The following is a 20,168-nucleotide window of genomic DNA, read 5'->3' as shown; positions in this document are numbered from 1 at the left end:
CGCAAGTATGTGTGGAGCCTACTCTTGTTTCAAACAATACGTCTTTACGCAGAGGTTTAAAAGCAGTTTATGTCAAAAATGTGGGTCGTTGTCCAACCTTAAAACACGCTAGTTTATATAATGGCGCCAATGTGGTCGACTTAATGTTGTTTATTTACTAATCCAAGAGCAATTAGTTCTACAATCGCCTACATTTCCTTCGTGGTTGAGGTTCAACTGAAAACGAATTAATCCGCGAATAACACGGATTACAAAGAAGCCTAAACAAGGACTTGGCAGCGAAGTTACTTGAAATGTGCTTCTCATCAAAGATTATTGCTCGATTCAAATTCTCGCTTCAAACCACAACAAAAAGTTTTAATTAAATCCTCTCGAGCACAAACTTAATCTTCTTACACGCGCCAACCGGTGTGAACACACCAACGCGGCTTCTCAGGAGTTTTAGAACGTCACCTTTGTGACATAATAATCCCATCGAGAGCGCGGTTCAATCGCGACAATTACCGGATTCGAGATTTCGCGAATACTCTCTTAACTGTTTCGTCATAATTACAACCGCGCGACATATGTCGATGGGATTGTGCGAAGCGATTGACGGACAAGCGCTTGTGAGGTGACAATTGATTGATTGTGACATCACAACCGGTATCTCGCGTTCGTCCCTGGCTAGCATCGCGCTTAATCCGTACCTCCTGGGTCTTGTAGGGCGCACGACAAGTTAATCCCCCCCGATAAACCCCCCAGACATTAGAACACGCCGTTTGTGACGACATAGTGGTGATAAGGACGATTCACTCGTACCGAGGGCATGTTGAGGGGTTAATTGCTGGTGCAGGCGGCTGAACCGTTGTGAGGGCTGGCTGAGGGCGGCAATTTGTCCAAACATGAAAACAACTTTTACTTTCCGCACTTTAATCGTGGCACGCACATAAATAAACACGCGCAGGGGACATGGAAATTGGCTCCTGTGACGAAATAATAGAGACGCGAAAATGGCGGCGCAATAAAAATAACACGCGATAAAAAAGATGAAACGATAACTTTGAATTTCACTTCAAACATTCGCTGAAATTTCACGTTTAGGCGAATATTTTAAACATTGGTATCGAAATAACACGTTTCTAATGGATTCAATTAAATAAAGTGCTTGGAAGTGAAATTCAAATCGTGGCAAGAAATAAAAACTTATAAAAAAGTAAAAAACTTTAAACGTAGACTCCGGTGTCATCGAGGTCGGTTAAGTTGGAACTATACCAAGACAAGCGCTCGTTGTCCGTTGTTACGTCATAATGCTGCCTGTGCAGCGAGTTCGTGAAAACGTCTGTATTGTTCGTTGACGTCACCGCGCTGTCGAGCGAAGGTGGTGACGTCACGAATTCTTGACCGCGCACGAGGATTGTGACGTCAAACTCGTTTCTTGCGTCGAGCGTCGTTGTGCTAATGGAACGTTTGACGTCACTGCCCTTGTATTGTTTGATGTGAACTTGGTGAATATTCTCCATCGATCTGCTAACAATGGACGCGCGCGAGAAGTGGGAACAATACCGTCTGTGACGTAACTTGTGCTTGTTTGTGTAAAACCTCCACAACGCGAGAAGCGTGGTTACTATGGCAACCCCGAACAACAGGGCGCTGATGCCGACAATGGCCCAGGTTGGGAGGGGTGACCTTGCCCCCCCAGAAACCGACATCAGCACAACCGGCTCCGTGCGCACTATGATGCAAGACTTTAGTGTGACGTCAACAATGCGCTGGTATGACGTACGCGCACATATGACGTAATCGGTGTCGGCCGCCAGCTCCTCGATCTCGAGTGATGACGCGATCATGACGTCACTCCTTGCTGCAATAAGCGCCAATGCCGATTGTGACGTATCAAGGGTGGAACAATTGCGGCATTCGAGAATTCCGTAGAAGATGAAGTAATCCAAGTAACTCGGGTCGGAAACTCGCGATCCTTCGAATGTGACGTGGACAGAGCTGCTTGTGACGTTTTCAACCACAATCGAAGAACTTTCTATGACGTCACACCGCAGTGCTTCGATGTCGATGCTCCGAATTGTGACGTCACGGAAGACTTGGGGGGTGGCGCATCTGACGTTGCTTTCGCTTGTGACGAGGGGGAGGGTGATTGTTAGCCATTGTTTGAGGTAAGTGAGGTAACAATCGCATCTCCAGGGGTTGTCATGCAACGATATCCGGACCAGCAGGGGCAGGGCGTCGAACACCCCTTCCTCAATGCTCTCAAGTTTGTTCGACGAGAGATCGAGAACGTGCAGACCCGGATTAAGTTCGCCGATTGCGACGTACTTTATCTCGTTTCGCGCCAATTCCAGCTGACGTAGGTTGCTAGGCAGGTTGCTAGGCACGTGACGTAACATGTTGCCGATAAGGTTGAGTGACTTCAGCTCGCTCAGCCAGAAAAAGTCGCCGCTGTTGACCTTTGATCCCAGGAGGTTCTCGGAAAGGTCAAGAGTCACCAAACCGCCTAAACTACGCGTGACGCCACTACCTATGACGTCAATTCGATTCTTCTTCATGAAAATGTGACGTAGGCTGGAGGGTAGGTTGGCCGGTAGTGACGTCATAAGGTTCCCATTCATCGATAAAGTGACCAACGAAGTGAGGTTCTGGAACGCGCGAAAAGACAATCCCTCGTTTGTGACGTAATTATTGTCGACAATGAGTTCTCGAAGGTTTCTCATTGTTTGTAGTGATTCGTGGGAGATGAACTTGATCTGGTTCGAGTTCAGGTCGATTTGTTCCAAACTCGAAGGAAGGTGCTTGGGGAATGACGTCAGCTTGTTTCTATGGAGATCGAGTCTACGTAACTGCGTGAGATGACGTAGGTTCTGCAATGTCAGAGGACTGTCGACGATCTTGTTGCCTTGGAGACGAAGTTCGATTGTGTCACGTGGTATTCCATGCGGAACGAACTGCAAATCGCGCTCGTGGCAATAAACAACCTTTCTTCTGACGTCACAACGACACCTTTGTGGACAACAATGGACGTATGACGTCACAAGCAAGAGCAGTAGTATTTGTGGTAAGCTATGCATTGTCGTCTGTAGATAAATCAAAAATATAAGATAAGATAAAATGTTCCTGTGAGCTAGTAAGTCGATGTCAATGCTAGGGTTTACCAACTGGTAAAGTTATTATAAGTCCTCCCTTTTCACTTTGCAGCTAAGTTCCTGTTTAACAGCCCAACTGTTGCAATATTTAAGTCTGACAACAACGTTTTTCTCTCGCCAAAATAATCGAACAACCGAAACAGTGATTTATGTTTTTCTAAACATAATAGAATACAAACTGAGAAAATCTTTATAATAATTCTCCACGTAACCTGTAAAAAAGAACGACAAATAATATTTATCAATTAAACGATGTTTTCCTCGTTAAAATATTAGTGGAAAAATGTTGAATACCAGGCATTCACCTTAAACTGACAATTCTACTTATATTTTACCACAAGGGTTAAAGCAATGGTTACAATGTAAAATCGCTTTCATAAGCCACAACAAACATCTCATGAACTGAACAAAACAGATCTAACCTGAACATGATTACCTGCAACTCATAAACCACTGAACAAGTGCGATCGCGTAAAAGCGTCACATCACAATATCGATTGTTGACGGACAAAGGTGTCAGAATCAACATGCACACGTGACCTGAGCCTGCTGGGAAATCAAACCCAACAAATCCTCGGATCGCGTTCTGCATCGACCTGCAGCGATAACGGATATAAAGCATTGTTCTCTAACAATGGAATAAACTCTCGACAAACATCGAAGTATCTTGCTAAGCTTGTGAGGTTAATACTCGACCATCTACCGCTGCTTCACTCAGCACTGGAGCTAGAATCGATGACAGGAGCTAAAAGCCTGAGACAATCCCCCCGCACTTTTCGCTTTTTTCTCGCGCGCGCGCTTTTCTCTGTGACGTATCACCTTTCCACAATGCAAACAATCGCACAAAAAATGGGACGAAAATTTCCCGACCGAGTAAAAGCCGACGCTCGACGTCTACTTTGTTACGTCACACTACACATTCACTCTTTATAAAATGCATTCGAGAATTGATTCCACTTAACTTCGCTGTCGTTTGTCTTAGTTTGTCAGGTAACAATGCATTTTGTTGCTTAAACGCTTTTTCTTGCTGACATCGCGCTACAGAGGACAAACATATCGCGGCCTTCTGTTCAAAGCTGCAGCGCGCGACGTCTAATTACGACGTCACAATGACAATGGAATCGAATCGATAAAAGCAATTGTCCATTGTCTCTCGGTGCAGGTGCCAGGAAGGTTGTGATGTAACAATCGAGTTGTTTCAAGTAACAGATTGTTGGGAAACAATGGATTTGGAGTCTAGACAATCACTTTTGAACATGAAAGAATTTGTAAGTTTGCGCAAGAACTTGAAACAAATTGCCGAAGGAAATATTATTACGTCATAAGTAGATGTGCAGTAATGCACTTAACACGTCATAATACCAACCATGAGTTGGAGAGGTTTGAAGTTTCTAAATAATCTTTTAATACCCCCCAAAAACCTCCCCCAACTTCAAATGTTGCTGTAATCCCCCAAACAGATTAAAAGAAGCGTCGATCAATAGGCTTTATGACGTCACAACGTATCTAAGGTGACGAACAGAATACAAATGGACGATCATCGATTAAATGTTGGGACGAACGAAAATAGCAGAGTTAAAATCTCATTGCGACCGGGAATATATCGAATGCTCTATAAGTAGACAAGCACCGATGCTAATAAAATGCCCTGAAGATATTTTGGTGTAACAAAGTTAAAAATATTAAAATAGTGATTCATTTTAAATAATAAATTATTGATTCTTTTTTAATGTTACGTCGGTATACCGCGTATTATTGCTCATATATTTATGAAATTGCAAACAGATGTGAAAAAACCATAGACATAATTTAGGACTGTTAAGTTTTAAATAAGTTTGAAAATGGAAACTTATTTGCAAGACTAATCAATAGGTTTAAATAAGACCCACCTTTCACGTAATATGGTTTGTGGTATTAAAATGGCATAACTAAAATTCTGCTAAACCAAAAACACTCACATGACACATAGTTGCCAGATTTATACTTTGTTTAAAACATATTTTATGTTTCTTAGCATAAAACTGGGGTCAGCAGACGTTTTCAAACCTAAAGTTTCTGTCTAATAACAGCATTGTGTGGTTGGCGGTTGTGTTTTGGTGCTTAACGCGAATTAGAAGTGTGAGACAAGTTGTGGAACGGGAAGATTTGCAGATCGGTCAAACTGCGAGACGGTGAAATGCCAGGGAGAGTAAATACGCAGAGAGTGACCAGCGGTCAGCCTTTCACTGCGCTCTGCATTCGAGTGTGTGTAAACATGAAAGTATAAATCTGTCGCGCATACAGCTGGGATGGGAGATGAAAGAGCGTTTGAATTGGCTAAATTTAGTTGCATTTAGAACGGTTTTAATGCGTACTGCAAATGGAATAGTTTTCGGTATTGTAAAGACATTAGGCGCCTTCTACATATATTTTTTAGCGTAAGTAATATAATGTATTTATAAAACGCTTAAGTTTTATAATAAGATCTAGTTTAAATACTTCTAATAATAATATTCCAACTATTTTGGAAATATGTAGCGAGTGCTTATACTCTTTACCAATGGCTGTCAATAAACGTTGAAATACGGGTTGAGCGGAATTGAAATACAAAGTATAACCAATGTCGTTTTTTAATATATATTCCCCTACAACCTTCCAGCCATCAATATTACAAATTTGTTCTCAAAACCCTAAAAAAATATACTTAAACCTCAATTTATTCTACGCCTAAATACGACCTTAAACCATTGTTCTAGCGAATAATTTACAAGGCATTCATTCTAAATACGCCTGCCTTGAAATTAACAAAAGACCAACAAAGTGCCTTTACTGAGCTATTCCTTCCTGCAGTTTGACTAATCCTAATTACCAACCCCAGCCTAAGTATTCCAACAACAAACTACCGCTACTTTCTCTCCACCAGCAAATAAACAGGTTGTTTAAGTGCAACCGGCTCACCCCCATCAGATGCTTCTAGATATTGTCACATCAGCTTTTCCAATTCACGGAATGGTCGAGCCAAGACCTCAAGGTCACATCAATAATTAACAAGAAATGTAAAAACAATCTTGCCACAATTCTCGCACCTCAAATGCCAACAATATTAAGTTGGTTAAACATTTTTGTTTGTTTATATTTGATTCTAAGCCTGTTCCAACACTGCTGGTTGTTATCTTTAACAGTATCGTAAAATACAAATAGCCACAAAGGTTTGAAAATGATCTAAAACAACTTTATTTAATATGAGCAGAATAATATAGTTTCGCAAAAATGACTTCATCATTTCTGCTGAAGTAGTATGCCGTTTTGGCGTAACTATAGTATTCTGCTATTTAAATAAAGTTGTTTTAGATCTTTCAAACATTTGTATTTCTTTTGAATCCAACAACCTTAACTTAACTTTATTATATTTATAAATACGTCTCTTATAATGTCCTTAGGCCCATATTTGCTAATGTGTCAGTTGTGTTAGTGGAGTTGCTTGAAAGATCACACACAGGTCACGCTAAACTTCACCTGCTTTGATCTTATTTCGCTTCCCTTAACCTCAACAACAAACAGCAAGTTCAGCTCGTCTCACCAAACTTGGCGCGAGGTTCTTCTCAAACAAAAGCTAATCCCGCTAAAAGTACAACAAATATCAGCTCACTCGGTTCACTACAACAAGCCCAAGATTGGAATCAACACTTTGCAATTAGCCGACCACAATTTGCTGCAACTTACACACAGCGCTATCTCACCTAAATCAATCTTTGCAAAGCTGTCAAGTCCACAGCAAGCAAAGTAATATCGAACTAAGCAGATTACCAGACCAACATCCATCATTCATTTGATAAAAACTGCAAGTTGGTAGTTTTGAGTTTCAGCAAGTGAAGCATATTCGCCGAATAGCGGTTGTACTTTCACCGCCGCATTTGAAGGCAAACTTGCACCAGCAACCTTCATTGCAAGGTCCGCGCAGTTGGCAATTTTATACGCGCATAAAATATTAATGCTGTTTGGGCGAAATATTTATTTTCTTTCTAAACACGGCGCTTTTATTTGGAAGCTGAATTGAAGCGTTTCAGAGAAATTGACAGTTGATGAAAGTTTGGGTGCAATGCACTTTAAACCTACTTGCATAAAAGTGAACAGCTTTTAAGGCAAACGCATTTAAACCACGGGTCGAAGTGAAGCAATGGGGCGATGTTTGAAACAGCGCTATCTTGGTTTGCGCCAAATGGTAAACGTAACTTAATATTATTTTTCCTAATAATTTGAATAAATATACTGAAACCATAATAATCGATTTTATCAGCAACCTTACTAAATACAACAAAAACGTTTACAATCCACAAAAATATCTAGTATAATAGTACACAAGGTAAAGTATAAGAGAGCAGGTTTCTAAACTTGGAAATTCAACCGAAGACACAGCTAGTTAAGGCCACTTGTTTTTTAACGCCATGACGTCATATCTTAACGATTTCATGCCGACACTGGCCCACGCGAAGTAAAAATATATATTCAAAGGTTAAATTTAAAAAGCATTGCACTAGAGTGGCTAAAGCAGGTTTGAACGCACAACAGGTTCATTTCACCCTTGGGAATTGGAAATTAATATTCCAGTATTAGTTTATCGAACAAATAGCGACACAGACAAGCTCAAATGGTCAGCTGTCACTTTGTATTAGAAGATTTCATTAGCGCGGGGCGGGTAGCGAGTGGTACGGAGCTCACACTGTTGGGAACTTTGCTCGCTTGGTGAGAAAGCTTCAGACATTTCAATCAAGCATGGCAAACGCCCACATAAGGTTGTCTGGAAACGAAAACTTCGACAAATTCCTCGCGACATTAGTTAAGCGTTCCTCGCTGGTTCGGGGAAGCACCTGAAAGCAAAGGGATTTGTTTAAACTTTAATTTTTTTGGTGTGTTAAGTTTTTTAATTGTATGTAAATGCTAAGTGGGAAGTTTTGCGGTGCGTGGTGCTACGTAAACAGTGGGTAGTGTGAAGGGCGCGCGTCCAAATTAGGTTGTGAAGGAATTAATGGCGAGTTTGTAGTTCATATGTTCGCGTAATTTAAGCTTTCTACGCACAGAAGAGAGTTATAAAGTAATGGTTGCCTATCTAAATACTTAAAAATTGCCAAAAATGCAATATTTTACCACTTTTTAAAACTAGATTGACCAAAAGCGGCGTTGTAAGTTCTCTAAAAGTTGCCGAAGTAAAACAAAACAAATCAACCTGGATTCATAGCGTATAAAAAACGATTGTAACGTTATTTTGACAAGTCGCCAATGAAATGAATGCTTTAAGAGAACGATCTTGTCTTATTTTGTGGCCATACATATTTTTTTATTTTTTAAATCTGATTTTGATTTAAGTGTATTTTCTTTAATTAGAAGTCATTGTCGTCATTTACATTAAGGGTAAGGCGATATTCTACACATTTACTTCGCCATATATGAAGTTCAGTGCAGATTTTTCGAGGGTGCTTTTAGCTTACGTCATTTAAATTACGTCAAAGTGTGTAATGTGTGGAAGGAACAAGTGGTTAGTGGGTGGTGCAAGTATGTAATGAGGCACACTTGTTCAGGTGTATATGTGTGTAAGCATGTAAGCGTGCGTGGAACATCCAGTAGCACTTCTACGTATGATTGACATCGCAGTTATTACACCCACTCACAAATATTACCTTCATTACAAACGGTAAACTCCAAGTTTCAATAAAAACCTCATGTTAAAAAGGGAATATTTTTCAGAATTATTGTGGCACACTTTCTACAAACCTTGCGATTTTGTAATAATCGTTTTTAATACAACAAAGGGCTACATTCCAGTACACAACATATGTTGCAATAAAAAGCCGTAGATTTCCTGCGTGTAAATAGAATTTTCTCCACCAGAAACATCCAACAGATAAAACCGCAAATTATTTCGTTTTCGCCAGAAGAGCGAATCATCGTTTGCTGATTATAGTTTTTTTACGTTTTTTAGTCAAAGGGCTAGTTAGGTCGTTCAAATTGCTGCAATCCATTGTTACGCAACAGAGAGTATTGTGGTTTAGCTTGCGCGTCTTGTTCGACTTCGTTTTAATGATGAGCATCTTCGCGGTGGCATCGAATCCGCGGATGAATATCGCGCAGACAGCCGCGGAAAAAATTGATTTGGTTTTAAAGGGCGAAAAATTCCGACAAGGTTATCGAAATATAATGGAAGATTTTAACCCTCTATGATGAAAGAACACACTTTATATTCAAACCTTATCTGGTGGCATTGTTTGAACGTTCTAAATAAAACAGTAGTCATTGTCACGTCATAGATGTGATTGTAGCAATTAATAGTAAGAATATATTTACTTAAACACAAGAAACAGTTTTGTGTAAATGTTTTGTTAAAATCAAAAGGGTTCGACAAATACATCGGACACGAATTGCTTTCTAAAAAGAAAACTCATATCATTTAAAAATAGTATTTTTATGGTCGACACACGTGTTTATATTTTGCTAAAATACGCGAAATATTGCACAACAGTTCATCAAATATTCATTCTAATGCGTTCCATCTTAAAATCATTTATCTAGGTTGGGCAGGATATTGATAAAATGTCATTATACGTGGGGCCTAGCGCAACTATGTAATAAACCTCAGGTAATGGGGGGTAATAGGGGTTAGATTGGCAGCCCCGGCCCCACAAAAGCCCCAAATCAGCACCTTTGTGGAACGAGGATCAACTTAATTCAATCTTACCCCTTTATGCGCAACGAAGCGTGGCGAGCGCTCATTGGTTGATTGAGCCGCAACGTCAGATCGCGTCACGCATGACCGCGCAATAAAATTACCTGAGAAATTGAAACTGAAAAAAAAATCGATTTCACGGCGCAGCGAATTCCTTTCATGGCAAAGTACTTGCGCGTTTAGAACTTTGCGGAAGGATTAAACCGACACACTGAATTGCTTCGCTCTTGATTGAATCAAACATCTGGAAAAATGTTATCTGTGACGAAACAATACCGGGTGTGACGGAACAACACCTTTTAGAAAAGGCCGACAATGGATGAAACCTGCTGTTGTTCAACAACCTAGGCTAAATTTGAATAAAGACACACGCCTTTTTACGTACACATAAATATTTTTTAGAAACGCTTCAATAATTCTAAATTCTAAACGACGATATTTTATGCAAATTATTGTTAGAAAACGTCATTTATTTGGTAATTTGCGCGGATATATTCCTAAAAAGCAGCAGTTTATATCAGAATGTGACCAAAAGATAAAATAATCAAGGCACCTGTATCACAAAAAGTTAGACAGAACTTATACGGTGATTTATTTTCTGTTAATTTGAAAAGCGAGCGAATCAGAATCCACGATAAGAAAGTCTGCTTAAACATTAGCCTAAGGTTCGTTGACTGGGTGGGCTAATGGATTGTAAACATGATTTGTGATGTAACAAACAACTTCTCGCGATTTAACAAGACATGAGCACACATCACGTGACTTGCAACATGATTATGACGCAATAATTGATTCGTTCCTTATCTCGTTCTAGAACCAGCAGCGTCTGATTCTCATTGGTCGGTTTCCTTTAAAACCTGCTTCAATATTTGTGGAACGTGACGTAACAATTAATCGCGATATTCTCGAATTGCAAGTTGCTGCCAGTCACGTCTGCTTGTCGCGCGCGTTTCATCGCGCTCCATTGTCTAAGCCATTGTTTACCGAAGCTCACTCCGCGACCCCTCTGTTACGTCACAGAGTCGAATATTTAAACGTGTTTTTTCGCCGGAAACCCGGAATATTGGATTGTTGTGTTCTACGGAATATTTAACCGACATAACGACGAAGAAAGTGTGAACGCGATTTAAAAAGAGTCATTCTAGAATCAATAACAAAGGGTGTTAATTGATTTTCGTGTTTTTATCATAAACTCATTTTAACCGTTATTGCCTTTGTTGTCTTTAAAAACAATAAAGGTGGTTCATAAGGTTTGGTTGTTTTACATTTAAAACAATAATGAAATGTAGCTTGTGTTAAATAATTTACTGCAATTTTATTTTTCGTGATTTAAGCCATTAGAAACAACAATTCATGAGTTTTTAAAATATATTTTTTAGTTTTTTATAATGTTATATCTCAGATTTAAAAAACAATTTTATGAGCATGTCTTCCTAAGATGAACAATTTTATTTAAACTTTACTTGATTAAAATTCAATACTTCCATAAGCCCTTTGACAAATCAACCCCAGTTGTAAAGAAATCTCGAAAGCTGACCCCAAAAAGCTGAAAGTTGAGGATGTGGGTTCTTTAGTTCAACTTTCCCAGCAGTTTAAATTGGAATTCTAGCTTCCAGGTTTTGTGAGCTTCTTGATTTCTGTGGGATCCGACCTGCTGTTATTTCAAGCAGCCCTGGGACTGTGGAAGTCATTGTTGGAAGGTTTGCTGATGTTCCGCCAAAATCAACCATCGCTGGTGGACGGAAGAGTTGGTTTAGTCGATTGTGAACAGAACACAGGAAGCGAATTTTCGACGGGATCCTGGGTTGTAGAGCCACAACGAAATTCAATTTAATAAAATATATTCGAATTCGTAGTAAGAATATAAAAGCGCATATAGAAGTAGTTTGCTTTTTCAACGTTTGCAATATCTCTTAAGTCATTTTTAACATATGTTACCTACTTCTGTATGGGCTTTCACATTCTTACAGCGTCCAACTACAATCTCCAGCCATTGCACCAAAGTATATTCTAATTCTATTTGTGCTATTTTTTGCGCAAACTTAAAAAAGTATAATTAAAATAAATATTTATTTTCTTGAAGCTCAATCAGAAGTATTTTATTTGTGTCATATTTTTTTTTGTAATATAACTTTGTGCTTTAAATAAAATATTTCAAAAAGTAAAGTTCGTTATTATTAAGGTCAAAGTAATAAACGACGAGGAACAACTCTCCAACCTTTATGAAAAGGTTCATGACAGTGACATAAATCGATCGAGAAGAAATCGAATTTATTTTGCTCCAATTTCCCCCGAAACCGAACTTTTCTGACCTTTTAGTAAACTCACTTCAGGCAATAAAAACTTAAACTCAATTTCACATTCCAATGCATTTATTACCACCCAGTTGTTAACCGGCATATGCATAGTCGGTTAACGACGACATAAGTATTCCACCATGGTTTATGACATCATAACGAGATGTGCCATTGTGGCGTAATAATTAATTGTGACGAATCCGATTACGCATCGAACGAAACATGCTCCGCAGCATCATCTAGCGGAAAATAAATGGCAACCAACTGTGGTTAAATTAGAAGGTAGCTGGAAAGAGGTAAATTAAAAGTCATATCTTTTGAACTTACGTTTAAAAGTTATATCGATGTTGTTGAAAAAGTTAAAAGGGTACATTTATTGGATTTTGTTTAAAGCTATTAATAGTCTAATTTTCGAAGGAGAGCGGTAGAAATTGTCATGAACTGTAAGTCGTGCAAATTAAAAGCCCTGTTAAAAAGTTTGCTTGTAAAATAAAATTGCTTTTTGTGAAACATTAGTTTTAATGAAAATTGCAATTAGGTAAGTTCAAATGGTAAGATGGAAAAATGGTTTCTTAAACAAACATGAATAGTTTATTTAAATCCTAATGTCGTAAAATATTATTGGAAAGCAGCTTCCAAAATAGGCTTTAACACGCAAGTTCCTAATTCGCCTTATTTGGGCAGCAAATGTATTACTAGATGTCGCACGAGAGCAGGTTTCCACTCAGTTAAAAACTTCACGGAAAGAGATAACTCGCTCTATAATCATTCCGACTTGCGGTCACGGTTGACTTAATTGGCACTACTATTCGGGCGTGACGTCACGGCTTGTTGAATGTGACGTCAACCGCGCGTTGGCCTTTATGACGAAATAGACTGGTTTGTTCTAATTGCCACATTATATCACGAATGGTGCAAGGTTTAAGGGCGTTCACACGAGGTCACGCTTTAGTGGCTTTGCGCCATTCTTCAAGGTCGAATTATAATGTCAAGGTCAAAGTGGGAACCACGTGTTGAGCGGATTTGACTTTGCGCTTGGGATTGTAAAGCGGGTGGCGCGAAAACTTAGGGGTGGTGTTCCGGGATAAATAAAGGTTGCTGAGCCCCCCTAAGTTTAAAGGAAAAAATGCTAAACATTTGCGTCATTAACGCTAATATACTTTACAATAAATGCAATGTTATCATTAACACACTTCTTTAAGTTGCCGAAACACAACCTTGGATATTCAGATAACGGTGGAATAAAGTGGTAGTAGGGTAAGGTTTACACAGGGACTTCGGGTTTTAAGAGTAACGATTCGCCCCTGTTTAAGGTTATGAGGGATTGGTGCTTTAATAGGGCGGAACACGGCCTTTGTGGCAAACATAACATCAGTTTGTTAAACTTTACTCAGAATAATCCGTACATCATTCATTAAACACTCAGTTTGATTGAAACTAAGTAAGAGTCCAACCCATAACCAGTTGTCAAACTCCTGTTTACCCAAGAACTGACAGATTATAATTAAAGTTTAAATTGAATATTTTGTTTGGCATTTAATGGCGATATTTGCAGCGAAACGTCGAACATTAAATCTTTCTCCCAACTAATTTAGGTCGTAAATTTGATGCATTGCGCCATCTGACGTCTTAGCGGTTTACACAGTACGCAAGTAGAAGTCTGAATTAAGTTTTATAACTGGGCGAAGGTTGGGAATGTTGTGGGAGGCAGCAAATAGCACTATTTTAAGAATTTTTGCATTTTGTTTAAAATGGGGAAATTCCTTTACATTGGGTTTGAAAAACAACTAACAATTTAACTACAAGGAAGCTTTTGTTTTAACGTAGGACAAAACTATTGGTTTGTAAAAGTCGTAAACGGTGTAATGCACATAAAGAGAACAATGAGAAGCCAACCTATCACTTTAAAATACACGTATCTTTATCCGTGATCTGGCAATCCCTAATTCGTACTGACCAACGATGACAGAACACATATCGTTTACATAAAGCGATTAAAAATCTATACAACGTCGTTTAAAATAACGATCGAAGTGATAAAATAATTGTTTGTTTTTGTAAATATCATTTCACACAAACTTCCAGCAACTTTTAGCAGCTTCCACGCAATTGTGACGCAATAATCGGCCATAGTTTACTCACAACAGGCGATTAACAGCAAATCGGTTTACTCCAAATCGAAGCAGCCCGCCCCTCCGTGTTAGGGTCGCGCTTTTGCATTGTGACGTCACACGCCGCCATTGTCGGCCGCGGTTTGGCAACAAACAGAGTCGCGCGCGCTTTTGGTGGAACGTTGGGGAGCGGGGGGTGTTCGGTTGCGCCGTAAATGGGGTTCGGGGGGTCGGGTTACTTGTGGGCCGACGCGATGGACAAAGGAGTCTGGAAGCGAACAACAATGAGAAGCTTCTATGTGAGAAAAAGTTAAGAAATGTGGTTTGTGGTTCGGACTGGGAAACTGTCATCTCTCCATCCATTTTTTGTGATTTGTTGGGTTGTCATTCTTACAATGACTCTTCCATGGTTTAGAAATTTTTTAACATCCATAGAATTTTTTTCAAGTATTCGCCGAAAAATTGTTTGTGGTTTAGTCTTGAAAAAAATACAACTTCTTATTGCAGCTTGTGCATTATTTTACTTGTTTCAGTAGAAATTTAGGTAAAGGAATCCATTGATACATTTTACAGAAAACACTTTTATATCATTTAACCTCCACAAAATTATTCGTCTTTAAACCTGCCCATGCTTAAGTATTGTGTTTGTAAAAGGGGGAGGTTAAGTTACTTTTTGAAACCCGTGTTTGAGCGCGTTTGACGAACTAGTGTCTGCATTTACTATAAAAAAAATCATGTTCAGTGCTGCTGGGTGTTTTCTGTCTTGAAAAGATGTTTTGGTGAACACACATGCTAATAAAACTTTCAAACAAAAGCTTAAAAATGTTGAACTGCCACAAAAATTATGTTTATATCACAGAAATAATTGCATGAGACAAACTGAATATTTTAACAACACATTTCTCCATTTTAAGCAACTTCATGTTAATATTTGGTTGTATCTCGGTAGTTGATCAAATAAAAAAGTGTCAGAGTATTTTATGACAATATACTTTAGACTTTTTTGTCTCAGTCAAAATCAGTCGCTATAGGTTCTAGTTTATAAAAGAGAAATATATTTCGCCAATCACGGCATCATCCGTCTCTGAAATACGAATACAAAATAATGTAAACACGTAAATCAGGTGGTAGAAATTAAAAGTTCCTTTTTTACACATTCAGTTTGCATATTTTATGACATTTACGTTATTACCTAATGTAGGCGCAAAAACTATATGATATAAGCAAGCATTTACAGCTTTCTAGCATTAACCAAGTTGCACAAGTGTTTATGGGATGGAAGTAGCTGCTTCAGTAGTTTTTGAGCTTCGTGGCGACTCGGGTTAGGTTTCAGAAACCTAATGACTTGGGAATTAAGCGAACAAGATAATTATGAAAAGGCTACTGCCGGGTTTGTGGTTTCTAATGTAAAGTTCGAACAAGCACACAACTACATATTTAAAAAAAATAATTTAAATCACGTAAGTGAAGAATCTAAATTAATGCACAGCCCCGTATTAAGAAACTATATATGAAAAAAACTAATCATGGTAATATTATTTGTGACTATTTTGCCAATTTTTTACTTATATAATAGTCGGCTTTTAGGCATCTAGAGTGTGGAAAAAATACGCACATAAAGGGAATTTAAAAAAAAAATAGAATAATCGAGGTGTTGCAATTTTATTATTTGGCTATTTTCGTAGTAATTTCAAGCAATTTTACAAAATCTACATTTAAGATTAGGTCAAACTACTAAAAAATGGAGTTTAATGTTTTTGGATAATATGTATGCAGGAAAGCGTTTGTTTCTTTAATGAAAGCAACTTAACGTGAGATTATTTACCAAAAGCAATTTGCTTCACTTCGAATCCGCTCAGATCCGAATTTCCAGCGAAACTATTAAGTCGTAAATTGGGCCACCCAAAAACAACCGCCATCTCATAAAAAACAGCAGCAGCAGCAGAAGGTAAAGCAGCAGCAGATATCAGCACAAAAGCTGCGTTCAAACCGCCACGAAAATACCAGAGCCCTCGTTAAATGGATCCAGTGTAAAGTTACCGACATGTGATAGCTCTAAGCCACAGTCGCCCAACCCTGCGAACCTAGTAAGCTTATGATCGATTGTGACGTTTACTGTGGCGCTTATGACGTGAAAATGACGGGATGCAGATGTTTGGGTTTAAAATGTGCGAGAAATATAAGAGCTTGACTCCATAAGGAGATTATCCGCTTTTAAACGGTTTTACATGAACGTGAATTGTTTAAAGTTGTTTACGGGGGAAAACATCACGTTGCATTGCTTTTTAAGACTTATTAAAAACTAAACGAGTTTTGCAGAAGAATAAACTGCACAATTGCACGTCATACGCTAATACTTCTAAAAGCAAAAATACTGTAAAGATAGCATTGCAAAAAAATCACTGTTTGGCTTTAATTTGAATAAAAACCAGCCAAATTATGTTCCTACAACATTAATAAAACACTTTCAACCTATATTTAGTTTAATCGAACCAATTGACCCAAATTTTCCAAAGACCATTTTGGACAATGATGGAGAACGGCATGGCAATCGGATCAGCAAAAAACACCGAACAGTAAAGTTTACAATTCCGGGAGTATTTGCAAACTACAGCTTGGCACGGGTTTGTTTTTTTGTGACCCTTTACCAATAAAACATAACATTGGCACATTTGGAAAACATGCGGACCGTATGTCACCAACCCTGAGTTGGTCCCTACAAATATGGAAGTGACTGAGAAAACTAAATAAAGACTTGAATACCCTCGGTATCACATGAGCAGCACGTTTACAAGCAACGAACTTTATTGAACAAGGTTTCCGCATGTTTGTGTGGTTTCGTAGATGGGAGATGAAATATTTTCACAAGTCCAAAATTATTGGAGGTCGTTATACGAGTGTTTGACATCACAAGTTTAAACTGATTGCTATTTGTTTGTAAATTATTCAAATGACGTTATTTGTAAATGTAAGAAAGTTTTAAAAAAAGACATAGTTTGAAAAGGGGAAGGTTGTAGGGTTTATGTTTAGTTTTTAAGTTGTGTATATGTGTTAGGTCAAATATTATATAGTTGTTTGAAAAAGCAGCATTTTACGCAATTTTGTTGGTTTCAAAGTATTCCATAATACTTGTTTGCGTATGATAAATAATTTTGTCTTGTATTTGCTTAAAAATATTGCGCTAGTATTGCTGGTATGTGTTCCATGCTTATAGATAAGGAAGATTACAGGCATTAGAGGGTTTATAATGAAATAGTAAAACGCCAACGGTATTCATCCCTTTAGTAAATTGACCACAAGGATTCGAATAGTTTATTTGGCCACCAACCGGATAGATTAAGTATCCCAGGGGTTGGAAGTAAACACGCAATCCACAAAAGCTTCTTATTGTGTGAGTTGTACAGGTGCAAGCGATATATTGAAGGGGGCGGGAACTTTGCTAGATTAGCATTATCCCAAGAAACCTGAATCCACATCAAACGCAACCCAACAAGTGACTGATCAGAGAATCCCTGTGCGACTCAACACGTAACAATCACCAACAATCCACCATCAATGGCCCTTCTGACGCAACAATGGCGCCTCGACGTTTACAAAACTAATCACAGAAGTTTACAAAACAAGCCGCTACGCTCACACCGGTTCATGCCGTCGGAAGGAACCGAATGTCACGCTTCGCTGCTTCGGCATGTTTGTGACGTCACACTGGTCTGTTGCTTGCGCAATGAGGCATGACACAGGGCCTTGTAAGTCGGTAATTTTTAATGACTTTACGATTTTTTTGACGAAAGTTAATTAATTTTCCCAAAACACGACCTGACTCATTTTAACTCATTTCATCGCTTGTGACGTAACAAGCGTAGGCGATGAAAGCATTATTACGACACAAGCATAATGTTCCAGACACAAATTGGGCGACTTTCTCTTCATAGATGCGATCGCGCGATTCCGCGATTTGTTGGAACAAGGATTAAGCGAAACAACCGACGAGTGTGACGTAATAATGGTCGAGATTTCGAGTTGCATTGTCTGCATAATTGATATGCAAACTCACAATGAATCAGGGTCCGAGGAGAGCGCGCGAAGCCCGGGTTTAGCGTTTGTCAGTTGAGCGTGGAAAGACGAACTTTGCCGAGAGCGCGGTGTTACGTCACAAAGCAGAAGCGCCGAGAACAAAGGAACCGCGTCGTGAACAATCAAAGCACGTTTAACGCGGAAAGTGGGATCCAATTAAGAGGCTGGGAATGCTGGGGTTCGTTTGGTACTTTCCAGGGGGTAAAAAGAAGGGTTCTTGGGGTCAACAACCCTGACCTCGCCAAAACAAAGGAAAGTGGTCGCTGTTTTTTTGTTTAATTCCTATTTTTGACATTTTTTTTAAATTAAAAGCGTAAAGCATTTGATAGACCTAATTTATTGCGCCGCGAAAATAACACATAGCTGCTTTTAAAACAACTGTGATGGTCTACTAATGATGTGTAAGTTGTAATCGTTGGTCAAAAAGCAGCTTTCACAGTTGTAAACATATGTGTGTGTCTATTAGTTCCTTTGACTTCTATTCTTAAATACTTCGCCGAATCTTGTTGCTCATTTTTAGGAAAAGCGTAAAGCGTTCGAATCAAGCATGGTATTTAGTTTGGAGAGTCAACATTAAAACATGCGAGGCTTAAGTGCTTTGTTTTGTTTGAACTGAAGATACCCCACAGTTGCACTTATGACTTATTGTTGACAACTTATCACCGGACTCTTGTTAATTACAGTTTGTTTGCTCGACTTCAAACCTCCATAACTAGCATCTGCTCAGATGTGAGCGCCTTAGGTTCCTTGAGGGTCGCCACAAAAAGCGTTTGTTCGATATTTATGAGCAATATTCCACAAATATTTGCTGCGGAAACCACGAGGCACCTCTCCCAGTGTCGCGCGTTTGCTTTGTGACGTTTACAAAGCAGAGTATTGTGACGCGACATACTGCCAATATGTGGGACGGGAGCTGCTTAAGCAAACAAGTTGGATTGAAGGGGTAAGTAGGGTTGGGGTAAGTAGGGGTAACATGGGTGGGTGAGGGGATTAGGGGTTGGTAGTATTCGTGGTGTCTTGGTGGTCTCTTATACAAAATTATCAGTTTATTCATGGCTTGGAATGGTTTAGTAAACTTTTCCGAAGAGATTCAATGTGCTTTTATTAGGTTTTTAATGTGCTTTAATATGTTATCGTTGATCAATGTGAGGGCTAGATCTCAGTTATTGCGTTAAACACATATTTGTCAATCGTCTGACTTAATGGACACGTTAAATATCTTTGAAACGCGCTTATTTTAGAAAGACTTTTCGGAAGGTTTTATACTATAAATGGGTAAGCGATTTACCGTTGGTCGTATAAGGTTAACCAAATTACTGCTGTTACGGCTTTCTATAGTAATTTTAGGAAACAATCACGCCCCTAGTTAAAGCCGCAAGTGAGTCCTAATTCGTTTTTAAAATTTAACAAATTAATAATAAAAGTTAGAATCCGCAGTCAGCATAATTAGCAATCGATAAAAGGGTTTTAATGTCAAATAAAGACGCTCCAACTGCAAATATATAAAGTTAATAGTTAGTCTTATTTACTTGTGCCTTCCTTTTAAATATTCTATAATGCTTTAGCATAATTTGCGTCCAAATCAGTTTTCAAAACTTGATTTGTTATTCATGCTTATTTTGACGAAATTAACAGTGGACAATTTTTATTTATTTTAGAAATAAGCTCAGCGAGTGAGTTAAGTGATATTTTAGCTACTGATACGACAAATGTGATTTTAAGTGGGTTCCCGATAAAAATGGTGAATTGGGCAACATCATACTTTCCATGAAGGTCAAGGTTCGTATTTCACGATGATAAGGTTGAGTTTTTGGTGAATAATCGTGTTGTGAGGGTGTGTGGAGGCCAGATGGGT

The 20,168-nt window shown here is 38.7% G+C and overlaps 1 protein-coding gene across 1 annotated transcript; it reads right to left on the bottom strand.

The window, feature by feature from the left end:
• Positions 1-901: 901 nt before the first annotated feature.
• On the bottom strand, positions 902-3,061 carry LOC146138990 (leucine-rich repeat transmembrane protein FLRT3-like). The gene has a single exon (XM_083393420.1). The coding sequence runs from the start codon at positions 3,057-3,059 to the stop codon at positions 1,206-1,208; it is 1,854 nt and encodes a 617-aa protein (XP_083249546.1). The 5' UTR covers positions 3,060-3,061; the 3' UTR covers positions 902-1,205.
• Positions 3,062-20,168: the final 17,107 nt, after the last annotated feature.

This window comes from Ascidiella aspersa, chromosome 7 (genome assembly GCF_963924565.1).
Source record: "Ascidiella aspersa chromosome 7, kaAscAspe10.2, whole genome shotgun sequence".
NCBI lineage: Eukaryota > Metazoa > Chordata > Ascidiacea > Phlebobranchia > Ascidiidae > Ascidiella > Ascidiella aspersa.
This window is presented reverse-complemented; position numbering and strand designations above follow the sequence as displayed.